Below are 17,788 nucleotides of genomic sequence, written 5' to 3'. Positions count from 1 at the left end.
ATGAACTGATCCTAAGCTTATATAATAGCGACATTCAGTAACTTCTTAATCTTAATCTATTTATTTATATGTTCATTTTTATTCATTCAAACCATTCAAACTACTTGACCTTTTCAGTGCACTTCTTACTTGCACTTTGCCACTATAGCCATCAACAAATTATTCAGACTCATATCGTGTCTAAAGACTAAAACCGTCCACTCGGGGTACAAAAGCGCACGGATATTTTCCTCTCAAGTTAAAAATAGAATAGAGAATTGTATCAATGATTGAACGAATGATTGTCCCGCTCCCACCCATCCTCATTTGATCAGCCTGCTATTCAGTAGCTGTTACCTGTGGCAGGGAATTCTGCTCTGTAACTAAAGTGCTATAAATAGCTGTGGTTCCTCACTCATCCAGGCACAAGCATAGGATAGCATCGATGTAAGGAGGGGAGGAGGACCATTTTTCCGCTTTTCCAATGTCAACATCTGGGAGGGTCCGGGAGGGTCTTGAACACTGAGTACCAGCAAAGGTTAGAGCAGCCATCACCGCACACTGCTACATGACAGCCTGGATCAGGTCCCAATAAAAGCCCCCTAGGTGGAGAGAGGCAGCCACACAAGGTCCATGCTATGTTTGTTGCATGGACCTTGCAACAAACATGTTGCAGGGTCTAAACAATGCTCATTAAAAAACACAATATTAGGCAATAGTCCAAGACCTATGTTTCCCTAGTTTCACTGCAAACTTTTTATCACTTCACTTCCCAGTCTGTGGTAACAGGGCAGAGGTTATCAACAAGGGTATTCCGTTTTTTCCCATAGTTCCCATTTCCCTCCTCAGCTGGGGGGAGAAGGGCTGTTATGTTGGGAGTCAGTCGGTAAACGTCTGGCCTGCACTGCCTATTAAGAGGCCGACGGTGAAACTCTTCTGTGTGTCAATATACTTCACGGGAGTTTGCTGTTTCTCTCCTTCATGTATCACTCCTTTCTTCTCGTCTCTTTTGATGTAGAAAATCATCTTAAACTATGAGAGTAGTGAGAGTATGAGAGTATTAACTCTCATAAAGACGGCTTTCAAGCAACTAGAGGCAACAACACCTTTTTTAATCTCTCTCTGCCCCCCCCCAGCGAGTCACAGCTGTTGGGGAATTATGGGAACAGTGATACATGTGAACAGCTTGTTACTTGTCACTGAAAATACATGCCTGCAAATTGTTTGTGTGATATAGAAAAGGGGCTCTCTCACGATTGTAAAATCCTTCTTTAAACATTGTAGTGTGTGCTAGGTTTAAGGAGACCTGAGTTTAAGTTAGAGCATTACTCACATCTACTCGCACACCTCCGAAACAAACAGCAACACCCATTTACCTGATGTTTGCCGAAGTTGGCCATAACCGTTACAACAAGTTCCTGTAAACAAGAACTTAATCCAACGATAGCCAACAACTATTGAAGTGGTATGGCACACATGCCCCATGTTGGCATTTGTGGGTGTTTATTGAGGCCATCTGCTAACACCTTTACTGTGAGACTCGTAGAATGTCTTTGTGACATTTTAGTCCATTGACTTGAAAGGCAGATATAGATATATCTCTGAGAAAGATTATATATCAGGAGACTCCTTTAGATGTATGCATCTGCTCCTTTGTTACCTGATAAAAATGTCTGATTGATTCCCAAAGCAAACATTAAATCACAGGGGTACGGTGAAGTACATTTCAATATATGCTTCACATTTTAAGTAGCCTGGCTGGCGCTCGTGGAACTACCTGCATGGCTTCACCTCTCTAGCACACACACATGTCCCTTGAATAGATAAGTACCGATTATTTCCATCCGACTAGGATATATTTGTCACATCAAATGAGGCATTGCATAACACACTGTATCACCACCTCAGATCTTAAGGAAGAATAGAGAAGCTCTCCGACTTCAAATGGAAAATGGACTGCATTTTTACAGCGCCTCTCAGTCCTGAGGCCACTCAAAGCCCCTCAAATTGACCCATTCATACACCACAGCGGTGTCGGACGTGCAAGGCAACAGCCAGCTCCTCGGGAGCAGTGGGGGTAAGGTGCCTTCCTCAGCAACACCCAGCTCGGAGGAACGGCGATCGAACAAGCAGCCTTCTGGTTGCTAGACAACCCAATTCACCTCCTGGGCCACTGCCAAGACAAAGATATGAAAACAACTTTCTGGGGAAAAATTCTTCACATCAAGCAACAAGATGCATGGTGACAGGTCTGTTGGTCACAGTCCAAGTCCTGCATTTATTTGGTTCTGGACAATTTCTTTCTTATTATAGTATGGTATCTCACCAATCCTCCGTCTCTAGCCGTTTGTAATCCATAGGATCCCAGGCTTCTGCAAACCAGCACAGCTGTAGAAGTTTGTCTTTGAGATAAAATACCCTTTTCTCATCCCCAATCCCCCATTAATTCAGATGAGCCATGATACTATTAAAGAACAGCGAATTGGGGGCAATATTAGCATTTCTTCTTTGCCTCAGCGTTGTTGTCGTTGTTGTTGCTGTTGCTGTTGTAGGTGACTGATGACTCATAGACTGGGACTAATGGGATTTACATCTCTCCAGTAAGGGCACATGTTGTGAGTCATCAGCCTACCGCAAATTATCTGGTCAAGGGGGGACACAACCACTCACCATGCTACCACACAGCACACACACACAAACACAAAACCACACACAGCTAGACAGACACACACATACACACACACAACCAGACACAAATACACACACGGCCCTCAGCAGGAGCACACAGGTAGTTATCAAGAGAGAAAGAGAGGGGGGAGAGAGAGAGAGAGAGAGAGAGAGAGAGAGAGAGAGAGAGAGAGAGAGAGAGAGAGAGATGCACAATTCTCGACACAGCAGTAGATCATTAAAGACGAAGTCTACTGAATGTCTTTATATCAAAGTTTAGAATCAAAGACTCAAGGTCCCCCCAATCGATTTTTTCTCAATCTAATTAATCACACATGCTTTGATTAATCAATGTTTAATCGCAACATCAGGGTTGAATCGTCAGGGTTGAATCTCCTGTCGTTCACACGTCGTATACACATTAGTCTTCTTGACTCACCGGCATGCATTCCCTCTTAAATGGAAAGCCAACAAGCCATGACACAGCCCTCCACCATATAGGAATCCAATGGGGTCCGAACAGTCTCATTAATAATGAATGCACAGAGAAGGATTCACAAATGTATTTTGTGATTTATATATAAATTACTCTCTTCTCACCAATACATTTCAATGCACACACAAATGGATATCGGTATATATAAATGTAAAAATAAATCCTTAAAAGAAAATAAGTTTCACAAACACATTTCTGATCGACACACAAATGTGTCAAATAAATGTAATATAAATCCATAAATATATGAATTGAAAAAATATTTTCAATTTTCATCAAAAGTGTATTTGGATGTTTATATACAAATTGTTAAACTTGAATTAACAGGACGCTTTAAATTTGTGAACTTTCACAATTGCATTTTTTTCAACAAGGAACTCTGTGTAGCCAATCAGATGCCTCCCTTGTTTTCAGCCAATCACATGACTGCAGTCCCGAAGAATAAGTCCAGCCTCCGAGCCTCCCGGTTCCCCCGGTCAAATGCAGTGTTGGCAACGTTACTTTAAAAAAGTAATTGGTTACAGTTACTCACTACTTGTTCCAAAAAGTAACTGAGTAAGTAACTGAATTACTCTACAATAAAAGTAGCTAGTTACCAGGGAAAGTATTTGCGTTACTGTAAAAAAAGAAAGTTGCTATATGTCAAAGAATTTGGATTTTAGCAGTTTTCACTTGGCCTTAATGTGTTAAATGGTTGAATTGCCCATTCACGGCCCTGATATACTATCAACTGAATTTGAATTTGCTTGGTTGCAAAGGCTGTGGAATATCTGCCGAATACTACAGATAATGCCAACTTTTCATCGGATTGCTCCGGACTCGCCATTTCTGCTGCTTCATCGAATCTGTTTGGTGTGTGCATGTGCGTGTGTGTGTGTGTGTGTGGGGCGCGCGTGTCCTGGCTTGTGCGTAAAAACATTGCCTCCGATTGGCTACCATGAAACATGACTCTGCCTTAGCCAATCATATTCGCTTATCTCGTTGTTAACCCACCCGGTCTCCTCACTAGCAGTTTGTGTTTGGAGCCAGGAGTGCGTTCGGATTACGCAGGTTATCCAATCAATTCATAGTAACGCGCCACATTTAACGTACAATAACGGTAACGACGTTGTAACAACAGTAATTAGTTAGATTACCCCTTTACTGAAAAAATAACGGCGTTAGGTAATGCCGTTCTTTTAAACAGCGTTATTAGAAACACTGATCAAATGTCTATGGCAAATAACATGGGTTTTTTGAATGATCGTACATAACAATCTCTAGGTGGCGAAGAAAGCTGCGTCACGTTTTGAACTACACACTTTTTCCAACTAGTTTCGACTGGTTTTTAGGATTGTCGGTGACGTTAAAGTAGTAAGCAATTATTAATGCTACTTTAACGGCACCGACAATCTAAAAACCCAGTCACTGCAGTCATGTGATTGGCTGAAAACAAGGGAGGCATCTGATTGGCTACAGAGAGTCCCTTGTTGAAAAAAATGCATTTGTGAATCCAGCCACGTCAGGAGTCTCAAAAATCCACATATAAATACAGACCAGTTCACACACAAATGCAAACAAGTTCACAAATGAAAAGCGTCTTGTAAATTCAAGTTTAACAGTTTGTATATAAATGTAATAACATCCAAATACATTTTTGATGAAAATTGCAAATATTTTTTTAAGATACATTTGTGTGTGGATCAGAAATGTGTTTGTGAAACTTATTTTTGTTCATGGATTTATTTTACATTTATTCATACCGATATCCATTTGTGTGTGCATTGAAATGTATTTGTGAGAAGAGGGTAATTTATACACATACTTACAATTGTGAATCCTTCTCTGTGCAATCATTATTAATGAGACAGTTCTGACCCCATAGAAACCACTTCCAAACCTGTTGGCCATTTACCCACCAGAGAGAAACAGAGCTTCATCGCCCAACAACACCCAACCCGCCATGCTGGCATGTTTGACGTATGCCAATGTCAAAATCAAATATGAGGCAAAAATGAGCAAGGGTGTTAATATGCGTTAACAATATGAACACATTATGGTTTCAAGATTAATCGCGAGCGTAAGCGTGTTAACGTTGACAGCCCATATATATATACAGACCATAATTCCTACGAATGATTCGATGACTCAATCTCCATGTCTCATCTTGGAAGCGTTGAAATCTTTTTTGAGCTGTCATCCATCATATTAGCATCTCTTCCCCGATACATTTGAATGGCGAATGCGAAAAGCCTTGCAACGTTGGGCACACACACGCATGTGTATCCGTTTCAGCAAGTATTGAAAATCACGCGTGTCAGGCTAGGCAGGTGTAGATGTCCTACCCCCCTCTGTCCCTCCCTCTGCATCTCTCTCACCCTCTCCCTTTACAGCCAGCTCTGTATTCATCACTGCAGACGGGAGCTGCTGTTCCTTCCTGACTCTCCGTGCATCTTCTTCAGCCTCAGGGCCCCACAGCACGAGAGGTGAAAAGCCGGCAGCAACACTAAGGCTTATTGCCCTTTCCCCTTCTCTTCCACTCAGCAATTACTGTCTCCCTGAAAACTCACACAATATACTCTCCCAATATCTTATAGGAAGAGTCACGTAGACCTTCCTTAGCCTGGGGTTTCAGTGTGTGCACATGCACGTGTGTGTGTGCTTGCATACGCAGGGGCATGTGTGTGTGACTAGGTCGGAGTGGATGTGTTTGTGTGTGCGCGCTCGTGCGTGCGCGCGTGCGTGCGTGCGTGCGTGCGTGTAAGTCGGTGGGGCAGATGGACAAAATGACCAACCGGACCATCAGCATATATTACTGGAAAAACAGGGAAATGGTGGGAGGTCTGATTTACACAAACGTATTATATCTGATTAACACAAACAAATTCACTTTGCTCTCTCAACACGATGGAATTGCTTGAAAGTAATTTAATCCCAAACATAATTGGATCCATTTGTTTGCATCATATAGGACAAGAGTGAAAAAGTAGGTATAGTTAACAACTAGGAATGACGAATCGCACAATTCAAAGGACACAAAGACATGTGAACTCAGAGACATGTGAAAACACACACGCTGGGAAGAAGCAAGGACGGACACGTTTTCTTGGCTTCATTTATAAAGTGTCAAATTAATAATTTAAAGGTGACATATTATACCACCAGGTGTGATAAGCCATCAGCTAATCACACTCACACCTGGTGGTATTATATGTCACCTTTAAAGGATTCCCCAATCTGGACCCTATTTTCTGATCTTTTTGGTCAATAATAAAACCAAGCAAAATAAATAATTCTTTACTTTTAAATAAGAGCAAGTAGAGGGGGAAGGTTGGGTCGTGGTCCATGCCGACAACAATTTCTTTAAATTTCTTCAGTATTGAGCGAGAACACTGTAGCCTTAATCCGTTACACAGGCTGCCATGTTATCCTTTAGATCAATAACAGTATCCTGTAAGGGATGTTGGAAGTCGGTGGCACGCAGGTCAAGCTAAAGCTGAAGCTAAGCTAAAGCCCCCGCATTACGGCCTGGTGTTCGATTCCCATGTACGTGCATTGACTGCCCATGCTCATTGAAGACCTGGAGTATCTTTATTGTGCTACGGTCCATATAACCGAGGTTATGCCCGCTCACAATTGCACATGACTTTGTAATAATCAGTTGTCATTGCAGCACTTGTCTTGCCCAAGTGCTGCCATTTGACATGGGTTTGAAACTTGTATTTATTTTAGAGTGCCAACATAGAGAGTGCATAATGAAAGTGTCTCTTGTGGGTGGGACTCCACATGACCGTGTACAGGAATACCATTTATGTTCTACCATTGAAGTGTTTCTTTCCCTTTCGGTCATATATGCGTGTATATTATGAATATAGATGAAATGAAGTGATTGACTTGATAACCGTATAACATTTATAACCCATGGATGTATAATATATATATATAACCCTTTTAAATCAAAGTCCTGGATGTTCCCTTTCCTCTTCCCAATAGTCTACATATAAACATATCTAGATAACGAAATCTTATGAGCAACTGATCCTATAAGCTAAATCATAGAATCCTTCCTGGATCTTGATATGCTCGGTATGTCATGATATATTTGAAACTGAACAATTTATTTATTTTACTATATTTACTATACTATTTAAATCACCAAAAAGTCTGTATCGACAAAATCTTTAAACCTCTGCCCTCCAGCTACACTTATTAGTATGTTTTCTGGGCTGTTATTAATGTGCCTTTTTAAAATGTTTACAAAGTCAAGAAACATTAAATGATAACACAGGCCTTTGATTATGCCCTATTTACATTTCCGTAGATATAAGGCCTTTGTTAAGTTTGTCACCTTCTTTTTGACATGCATTCACTGATCCCTTGTCTCATCTAACACAATAAGACCTTTTACCATGAGTTCAGTTAACTTAAATGGAAAATAAAATATTTAAAAAATGTTAGTATTGATATAACATTCATGTGTTACCAATTACCGTAAAATATCATAGTTTTAGGCTGTGATTTGATTACCATTATTGGTATAATAATTATAACATACTTTAAAAGACTACAATAACATGATGTAGTTTGCCATGCAGTTAAAGTATTTAGTTGACTGAAACGTAATCATTGTGTTGATGGCACACCCCCTGTTCATGTGGACATGTGGAGAATGAAGTTCAATCAAAGGCTCTTTTCAAGCATAAGCTGCATTCACTATAGCATGTGCCGCTCTAATGGGCTGTGATTGGTTGTTTCATGCGTCTCCTACCTTCCTGTAGACGATCATGTTGGGGGAGTCGTCATCGGGGTCCACGCTGGCCCCCAGCGACTTCAAGGCCCGCAGCGCCCGGCGGGCCGCCAACGTCATCCGCGGGCTGCCCTCTGCGCTGTCCACCGAGCCCTCCGACGCCTCGTCCTCGTCTTCCTCCTCCTCATCCTCCTCCGGTTGCTCCTGCTCCTCCTCTTCCTCCTCCACCTGCTCCTCCCCCCCCACTCTCTGCTTCTGCTCTGGTGCGTCGGCCATCTTGGGGTGGCTTCCTACTCGGGGGTCCGTCTACGTTGTTCGTTGTTTCCCCAGCCCTCTTTGCTGGTTTTCTCCCTAGTTTTCCGTTGGCGTCCTGTTAATAATAATAATAATAATACATTTAATTTAGAGGCGCCTTTCAAGACACCCAAGGTCACCTTACAGAGCATATAGTCATCATTCAAAACTATGTAAAACAGACTAGGAATAAAAGGAAAACAGAGGTTAAACATGAAGAATAATAATAATTAATAACACTCAAAGACGCCTAAAGTGAAGGGGGGACCTCACTAACCACCACCAATATGTAGCACCCACTTGTTGTATGGTAGGAGGCAGAGCAATGGGGAGGGGGGGGGGGGGGGAGGTAGAGATTAGTTGTTAAGCTAATGATAACATGATGGCAAAGTGCCCTCCAATGCCTCTTCGTTGGTGATTGTCTGATTAGAATCCTAAATTGGTGGGATAGGCAACAAATAATGGTTCCTCGTTTTGAGGCCCTGAGGTGACATGATGTCCCTTAACTAGAGCTATATTCCTCAACAAATGTGTATTCACCAAAATGAATAGTTACGACAACTGAAGTAGAACTGCCTCATCCTGTTTAGACTAGGCGCAGTTTACAAGTTTCAGTTCACCACCTCGTCCATGGTTTGCTCTACCTCCGAAAACAGGCAGAGACAAACAGTTTACTAGTTTCCATTTCTTTGGATGTCGCAAAAGTTGTTGAATAATAGAAATGCCAGGGCTAGGAACCAGCCCATGGCCCTCTCTGATGTTTCAGATACGATATGACACCCGCTTACTTTACAGTGGTTCTCTTGGCGAGAACATCTGTACGTACAGATGGTCGGGAGATGGTTTTTGATCTCTCGTACCACCATTTGAGATCAAAAACACAACCCTCTTTGCATTGCAATCTCACAACCATTTCAATTCACCATTTGAAGTGAGACTCAAAGCGCTTCTGTCGACAGGGCCAGGGCCAAACTGCGCAGCGATACAGCAATGTTTCTTCTCTTTTAAGTAAAATGCTATCACCTGTGGTGATTCAAGGGTCTATCCGGGAGAATGATCTTGTTGTTGGAGTTTAGAATGAACAACAAGTTTATTTTATTGCAGGACAAAGGTCCATTGTAACAGATGTGCCAATTTCATGGGCAGTTAGAGTATGTATATTAATAAGTATACATTACATAAAGGTCAATTACAAATGTTAAATGTTACTTCTTACTGGACCAGTAAAGGAAAGCTGCAATAAGGATTGTGTGATCACCAAGAGCTCAAATTAAAACAGTTGAAGAACACTGGATGAGAAAAAGGATATACATGCTATATTTTTAAATTCAGATACAATTAAAATGTAAAGAAACCAAGGAACACCACTACACTACTAGAGACTATTTTATTCTTCTGCTTTTGGCAACAGAAAAATAAAAGAGAAGCCATGTACAAAAAGACATGTTTACACACTCTTTTCTTCATGAAGCATACAGCGGAGTGCACAGAAAAGGCAGCATGCTTGCTGTGAACTAACATGCATTCATTAGGCAAAGCTAAACATACACATTATACATTATACATCAATAGGAATTGGGACCGCAATATCGCACACCATGTTCCTAGAAAGTTTTTTCTGGGTCTGCTTTTTTTATGCAGCATAGGGGTAGTAGACTAAACTAGTGAAAGCTAACCCCTGGTGCATTTAAGCAGAATTACCTCAGCCAGGGAGGGGATGTTTGTCCGTGTGTGGGATACCTCAAAAAGGTGTAAACGGACTTATACCAAATTGGGTGTGTAGGTTTCTTGTTATGGGCCAAGTCAGAAGAGATTCTCCCTTCATGCCTTTCAGACAAAAAGGGGTGTGGCAGTACATGGGACACGTGTCTTTGAGTGGGATAGCTCCAAAGTGAAGTGGATTTGCAACCTAACTTCTTGGGTAGGTTGATATAGGTATAGGCCTGCAGTATCCATATAAATGATTTGTACATTTTCCGTCACTATAAAAACAGGTATCTCTGCATGCTTACAAAAAATGTGAAGGCTTCCATCTAGGCTTCATCCAGGATGATTCTCTCCAAACCCCTTGTGTCTATTGTCAAGGAAAGGGCTGTTTGAAAACGGCAAAGGTTGAGCCCTGTGCCATCTATCTAATTTAAAACACTGGACCAGCCTAGCTGCCAATCCTCAGGATTTACCAGTCTCCTGGCAAAAAACATATTCCTGGAGATCCTGACATGCTTCTCACATCTTTCGACAGATTCAGGCACTCATTTAAAATCTTTGCAACGCAATATATTTCTTTATTGAGAACACTGTTAAAGGTGTGTGTAGAATTGAGTGGCATATAGCGAAACGTACATGGCAGAAACAGATGATCTTATATAAGTTTGTTTAAATCAATGTATATCCCTTGAAAATATGAATGTTTGTGTTTTTATTAGAATAGAATGGGCATGTTGCACTTGTTTCTACAGTAGCCCAGAACGGACAAACAGCATTATTGCTATCTTACTTGGAACTATGACCAATTAACAACTCTGCCCTAGTCTCAAAGTACTGTTCATCGCTGGTGGAATACGCGGTTGTGGGATGTAGACCCTTTTATTTGCCACGAGAGTTCTCCTCCCTGCATGTGGTAGCTGTTTACATTCCCCCCAGTGCAAATGCTAAGGATGCACTGGCCGCACTTTACGGAGCCATTAGCGATCTCCAAAACACTCACCCAGAAGGACTGCTCATTGTCGCTGGAGATTTCAACCATGCAAATCTCAAAACCGTGCTTCCTAAATTTCATCAACATGTGGATTTTGCGACGAGAGGGGCGAGCATGCTGGACCTTGTTTACACCAACGTAATTGGTGCGTACCGGGCTGAGCCCCGCCCCCACCTCGGATACTCGGATCACATCTCCGTCAAGCTGATCCCAGCATACAGACCGCTCGTCAGACGCTCCAGACCAGCCAAGAAACAGGTGAAAACCTGGCCAGCAGGAGCCATCTCTGCCCTCCAGGACTGTTTTGAGTGCACCGACTGGCATATGTTTAGGGAAGCAGCAACCACCGACGGCTTCATTGACCTGGAGGAGTACACAGCATCAGTGACTGGTTACATCAGTAAGTGCACTGATGACGTCACTATCACCAAGTCCATCACCACACGCTCCAACCAGAAGCCATGAATGACTGCAGAGGTACGTGCACTGCTGAGAGCCCGAGACATAGCCTTCAGAGCAGGTGATAAGGAGGCTCTGAGCATAGCGAGGGCAATACTGGCCTGGGCTATCAGGGACGCTAAGCGTGCACATGCTCAGAAAATCCACGGCCACTTCAGAGACAGTGGAGACACACGGCAGCTATGGCAGGGCATCCAAGCCATCACCAACTACAGGACATCTACACCAGCCTGTGACAGCGATGCCTCATTGCCTGATGCGCTGAATGTGTTCTACGCCCGGTTTGAAGCAAAAAATGATGTGGTGGCGGAGAAGAACATTCCCTCTCCCGACGAACAAGTGCTACGTCTGACCACAGCTGAGGTGAAAAAGTCACTGCGCAGAGTGAATCCGCGTAAGGCTGCTGGCCCATACAACATTCCCGGGAGTGTGCTCAAAGGATGTGCAGACCAGCTGGCAGATGTTCTCACGGACATCTTCAACATCTCCCTGAGCAGTGCCAACGTCCCATCGTGCTTCAAAACTACCACCATTGTCCCTGTGCCAAAAAAGTCACCTGTGTCCTGCCTCAATGACTACCGCCCCATAGCACTCACTTCTACCATCATGAAGTGCTTTGAGAGGCTGATCCTGAGGCACATAAAGAGCCTCCTGCCTCCCACCCTAGACCCCCTGCAGTTTGCGTATCGAGCAAACCGCTCTACCGATGACGCCATCTCAACCACCCTCCACCTAGCACTCACCCACCTGGAAAAAAAGGACACATATGTTAGAATGCTGTTCATAGACTTCAGTTCAGCATTCAACACAATCGTCCCCCAGCACCTGATCATGAAGCTGGACTTGCTGGGCCTGAACATCTCCCTCTGCAACTGGATCTTGGACTTTCTGACGGGGAGATCCCAGACAGTCCGGATCGGGAAAAACACCTCCAACACCACCACTCTGAGCACAGGTGCCCCTCAAGGCTGTGTGCTCAGTCCACTGCTGTTCACACTACTGACGCACGACTGCACGGCGCTACACGGCTCGAATCACATCATCAAGTTCGCCGACGATACGACAGTGGTGGGTCTGATAGAAAAGAACGACGAGTCAGCTTACAGAGAGGAGGTGAAACAACTGCTAACCTGGTGCAAAGCCAACAACCTGTCCCTGAACGTAGACAAAACCAAAGAGATTGTTGTTGACTTCAGGAGAGCACAGAGGGACCACGAGCCGCTGGACGTTGATGGCTCCCCGGTGGAGATCGTGAAGAACACCAAATTCCTTGGTTTCCACCTGGCCGAGAGCTTAACCTGGTCCCTCAACACCGGCTCCACGGTTAAGAAAGCCCAGCAGCGCCTCCACTTCCTGAGAAGGCTGAAGAGAGCCCATCTCCCACCCCCCATTCTCACCACTTTTTACAGAGGGACCATAGAGAGCATCCTGGGTAGCTGCATCACTGCCTGGTTCGGAAACTGCACCAAACTTGACCGCAAGAACCTGCAGCGAGTAGTGAGGACAGCTGAGAAGATCATCGGCGTCTCTCTCCCCTCCATCTCAGACATTTACACCACTCGCTGCATCCGCAAGGCAACCAGCATTGTGGATGACCCCTCCCACCCCTCACACAAATTCTTCTCCCCCCTTCCGTCTGGCAGAAGGTACTGGAGCATCCGGTCCGCCACAACCAGACTACAGTACAGCTTCTTCCCCCAGGCCATCCGACTCCTCAACTCTAAGGGACAGATCTGATCATCTCTGTTACCCGTGGTTTATGCACTATTGCACTATTGTTTTATATTCATATTTATTATATTCATATTTATATTCCCGCACTACTCAGACACAGTCATATTTATATTTATATTCCCGCACTACAAATTCCACACAGTCACTTTACTGGTTTGCAGTTATATGTAGCATGTTGTTGTTGTTGTTGTTGTCGTCGATTTTTTTGTTATTATTGTAGCTCTATGTTGCACCTTATGTTCTTGGGAAACGCTATTTCATTTCACTGTATACTGTGTATATGGCTGAAATGACAATAAATTATCTTGAATCTTGAATCTTGAATCTTGAATTAGGTGTACAGACTCAATAACAAAAAACAATTAATAAATCAATCAATTAAGGAACCTCATTACTGGACACTTGGCTGCTCGATACAGTCGTAACCAATGACAACACTTTGAGAGAGTACGGCTCAATGTGGCTCAGTCCGGATCACGCCCACTTTTGGCCGTGGAAACGCGAACAGTGCCGCACCTTTGCACACTGAATTGACCCGCACCCTCCGGTGGAAATGCGCCAAGAGATACTCCTAGATCATTGGAAAGAGGTTAGGATGGGGGGGGGGCACTTAGTTGGTTTCACTCAACCTAAGGTCTAGATGCCACTTGATCCTCCATACTGTGTCTTTAAGAGTTTCCGATGTGTATTCTTGCATATGTCAACCTGAACAAAAGTGGAAAGTTGACCTAGAAAATGCCGGCACATAAATGTTGCAGTGAGGTCAACTGGAACAACTCTATTGTAGGGTGACAGAAAACATTGGATGAGCAGGGGAGAGGTAAGGCTGCTAAATAATTAAAAGATTATATTAAAAAGCAATACAATTATTCAGCCCAATATTGTGATTGATTAAATAGATATACTCTGGATCTTACTGGATATTACAAATTATAATATAAAACAATAATGGGTTGGGAGTACAAAATTTGGACTTTTAACACTTTTCCACCATCAACTAATTGCTAAAAAATAAACTAAAGAGTCCACGATCATGATAACCATTAATGTGCAACTAGTAATGCAGAGGAGAAATTAACTTCAAATGAATAACAATCCAGTCTCATAAAGTATTTCAGTTCAATTAAATTAGCTTCCAGTCAACTGGTAAAGTATCATAAAAAATCCCAAAGGTACAACAACTAATGAATTATTTATGATGGCTGGAGCTGTGAGCCAGCCTGGGAACCAGACAAATCTGCCAGCTCTTGTTTTATTTGCTCTGGCATATGAACGGGAGGGTCCCCCTCCAGTTCAGACAGATTTCAGGCAGATTCCAAGCAACGGGTGATTGGTCAAGGATGGGCCAATCACAATTGTTTATCTAAAATGGGTCCGGTTTGATATGATGACACTACAGAGGAGGACCCTATGGGAACGCTATTAAGGCATTTTCATAAGAAATCAAGATGGCTGATGCTGATGTGAGACAGGTTTCGCTGCTCTGATTGGTTGAAGGTCTATCATATTGGGTCCAGAGGCATTTTGGTCTGCGACCCTTTGGAAACCGATGATGAAGTATGAGGTTCAAGACTTCAAACGCATTTGCGAATGGGTCTGGCGATGTAAGGAAAGCAGCGAGCATTAAGAGGTGTGATGTTGTGTGTGTGGTCACTGTGTGAAAGCAACATGTCATAGCAGTACATAGCAAGTGTAACCGATGTAATGTACAGAACTGCAAGCATTCTGAAGAGCACAGCCGATACAATCAGGTGTGATGCTTCAACGGTTTGAGGTTCAAGGTATGCAACCAATCACTCTGCTGGCCCCTGCCCAAGGGCCATGATTACCTGTTGTTGTTGGCTTGCACAAGCTCATGTGTGGGCTTCATGACATATGTGGATGAAAGGACAGGCTTGATGAAATTCGACATCCCAAATAAACGTGAAAAAGCCGTTATAGATAAAAAAATTGGTGTATAAATTAGCAACTGTAATGTTGTGTGCTCAAAGGACAGTGTGCCCTTTATTTCAGAACATTACCTGGTATAGGGCGCAAATATGAATCAAGAACTAGGTATATGCAATATGAGACATGCCTACAATCAGGGTATAAATGATCTGTGTATTTAACAAATGATTGCGGGATGCAGTGACTACGAATGGGGTTTGATGAGTAACATTAGCTGGTATAAGTGTGGGGCGTGTGAATATATGGCAGGACTTCCACTTTCTGAACCCCTCATTTTGCACAACCGCAATTAAGCTTGGTTAGAGAGGAGAAACTCTGCTGGGATCATTAGCGGCGATGTCAACTATAGTTTAGGTCAAATAATATCTATAGTAGAGTAATGAGTTTATACAGTCCCTGTATGCACTGTGCTCTAATCGTCTCAGCCCATCTCTGAAAATGGCACTTCTCAACCCGTCTTCAAAGTTTATTCAGAGACAGAGAGAGAGAGAGAGAGAGAGAGAGAGAGAGAGAGAGAGAGAGAGAGAGAGAGAGAAAGAGAGAGAGGGGGGGAGAGAGAGAGAGAGAGAGAGAGAGAGAGAGAGAGAGAGAGAGAGAGAGAGAGAGAGAGAGAGAGAGAGAGAGAGAGAGAGAGAGAGGGGGGAGAGAGAGAGGCTAATACTTGGCTCCATGTCCTCCTAAGATCAATACAATCATCAGTTGTGTGTGCGTGTGTGTGTGTATGTGCGTGCGTGCGTGCGTGCGTGCGTGCGTGCGTGCGTGCGTGCGTGCGTGCGTGCGTGCGTGCGTGCGTGCGTGCGTGCGTGCGTGCGTGCGTGCGTGCGTGCGAGTGTGTTTCACAGTTTGTGTGTGGGGGTATATGTGTCTACATGCATGGACGGACACATGCATATAACACAAAACCTAGCTCTTCGCAATCATCAAGTATAGGCCTACATACACATGTAACAACGCTGACTACATGGGAGTGTATTACATCATGTATAAACTACATACACATGTAACAATGCTGACTACATGTGGGTATATACTCTCCTGCATTGGAGCAAAAAACAATAAACACAACCCAATCTGCAGGCCCTCATGATGTATGGACATTTTGCCTACCGCTATTGTTGCTTTGGTTTTCAGTCACCAAAGAGACATGATACTTGACATCATAGCAACAGGGTTATTCTAACCCTTAGGCAATATACAACATACACAAATATATATTTATATAATATTCCAGCATCAGCAGCCTCCTTTCCTGTATCCTCCTGATATGTGATCTTAGCATATTTTCCTCATTATACAATGAGCACAGTACCCAGAATACCTGTAGTACACCGAAGCCCCTTTACTCAAACTGACATAACACAATGCACACCGAAAGGAGACTGGTGAAGTCGTATAACAGTACAGCGTCTAGAGTCGAGGCTGGTTAGAGTTGAGTTTGTTGGTGAAGTTAGCAATTTTACCCAGAAAAAGCACTTGTTGTCCTGGTATGGATATAGTGGCAACACCCATAGATGTAGTTTGGCCGAACCGTTTTGTTTTAGAAATGTTCCCCTGACTCTCTGTCTACTATGAATCGTGGAATGGACAAGTATCATCCGTGTTTAATTCCTAACCCCTCAGAGAGCCAATTAGAGGAATATGGTGAATAAATGTGTGGTGCAGGAGCCCCTAGCCACGCCCTTCCTAATCTCTCTTCCGGGGCAGTCGATTGACATATAGGCCAACCTTTTTCAACACAGAAAGTACTGCATGTTGCCATGGAAACCAAGTAAGTTCTCATGCAGCCAAGAAGTAGGACTATTCCCGTTGCAATGCCGCGCTCCCCGGAATAGTGCACTGGGGAATGTCACCTCCGGCTGTCAGAAAAACGACAGTTATGTTATGTTTATTCCCATTATAAACCCAACGCAACTTAACCCTTGGTTTTACTTCAGGGCACAACCTTACACTTCATGAGGGCAGAGGATAATAACTCAAACCCATCATGCATTGGGATGTCAGGTCAGTATTACTACTGTTATAATATATATATTTATATATATTTAATTATATATTAATACTGTTCCATATATATCTTTGACATCTGCAACTTTAAACCAATATCTCTACAACCATTCAGCTTAATCAGCACGTCTGATTTATATTTTAATAAACCCTGCCCAGACACCCCAGTACGGTCACAGACTCACACACATAATCCCATTTCAAAGACAATGTGCATTAACACTTATTTAACGATTTGCATTGGCGTATTGAATACACGTTTAAATTGAATATAATAGTGTCCAAAGAAAGTACGGCAACTTGATTGTCTCTAGACTGGTACCCAGTTCTGCAATGTACCTATACATAGTGTTCATCTATCCTCCTAGGAGCGTTTCACTCCCTGAGCGTACACCACCTGCAGCGCTACATCTTAATTTAGTCTGCCTCACATTCCCTGCACCTGCATGTATTCTTCGGTAAAAGCGACGGGGAATATTTCTATCACCATACAAAACATAGTAAGGCAGTTCGTTTTTTTCCTTATACAATGGTAGACTGGCAGTCTGGCACACACACACACACACGCACACGCACACACACACACAAACACACGCACACAGTCAAGCACGCACGCGCGCAAACATCCATGCATGCAGAGACACACACACACACACACACCCATTCTCGAACCTTCAGGTAAAATGTGTGACCGCTTGACGGCTCTTTACCTGAGGACGCTAACCGCGGGAACACTGTCGCGTGGCAGAGCAGGCACGCCGCCGCAGCACAGAAGTCGCTC

The 17,788-nt window shown here is 43.3% G+C and overlaps 1 protein-coding gene across 1 annotated transcript in view; it reads right to left on the bottom strand.

The window, feature by feature from the left end:
• rgs6 (regulator of G protein signaling 6) overlaps positions 1–17,788 on the bottom strand; it is a 59,268-nt gene that overhangs the window by 41,157 nt on the left and 323 nt on the right. Inside the window, exon 2 of the mRNA XM_056581802.1 lies at positions 7,890–8,238. Within this exon, the coding sequence (XP_056437777.1) occupies positions 7,890–8,144 (255 nt within the window). The 5' untranslated portion in view covers positions 8,145–8,238. The remainder of the gene's footprint in view (positions 1–7,889; positions 8,239–17,788) is intronic.

Source organism: Gadus chalcogrammus, chromosome 21, assembly GCF_026213295.1.
Source record: "Gadus chalcogrammus isolate NIFS_2021 chromosome 21, NIFS_Gcha_1.0, whole genome shotgun sequence".
NCBI lineage: Eukaryota > Metazoa > Chordata > Actinopteri > Gadiformes > Gadidae > Gadus > Gadus chalcogrammus.
This window is presented reverse-complemented; position numbering and strand designations above follow the sequence as displayed.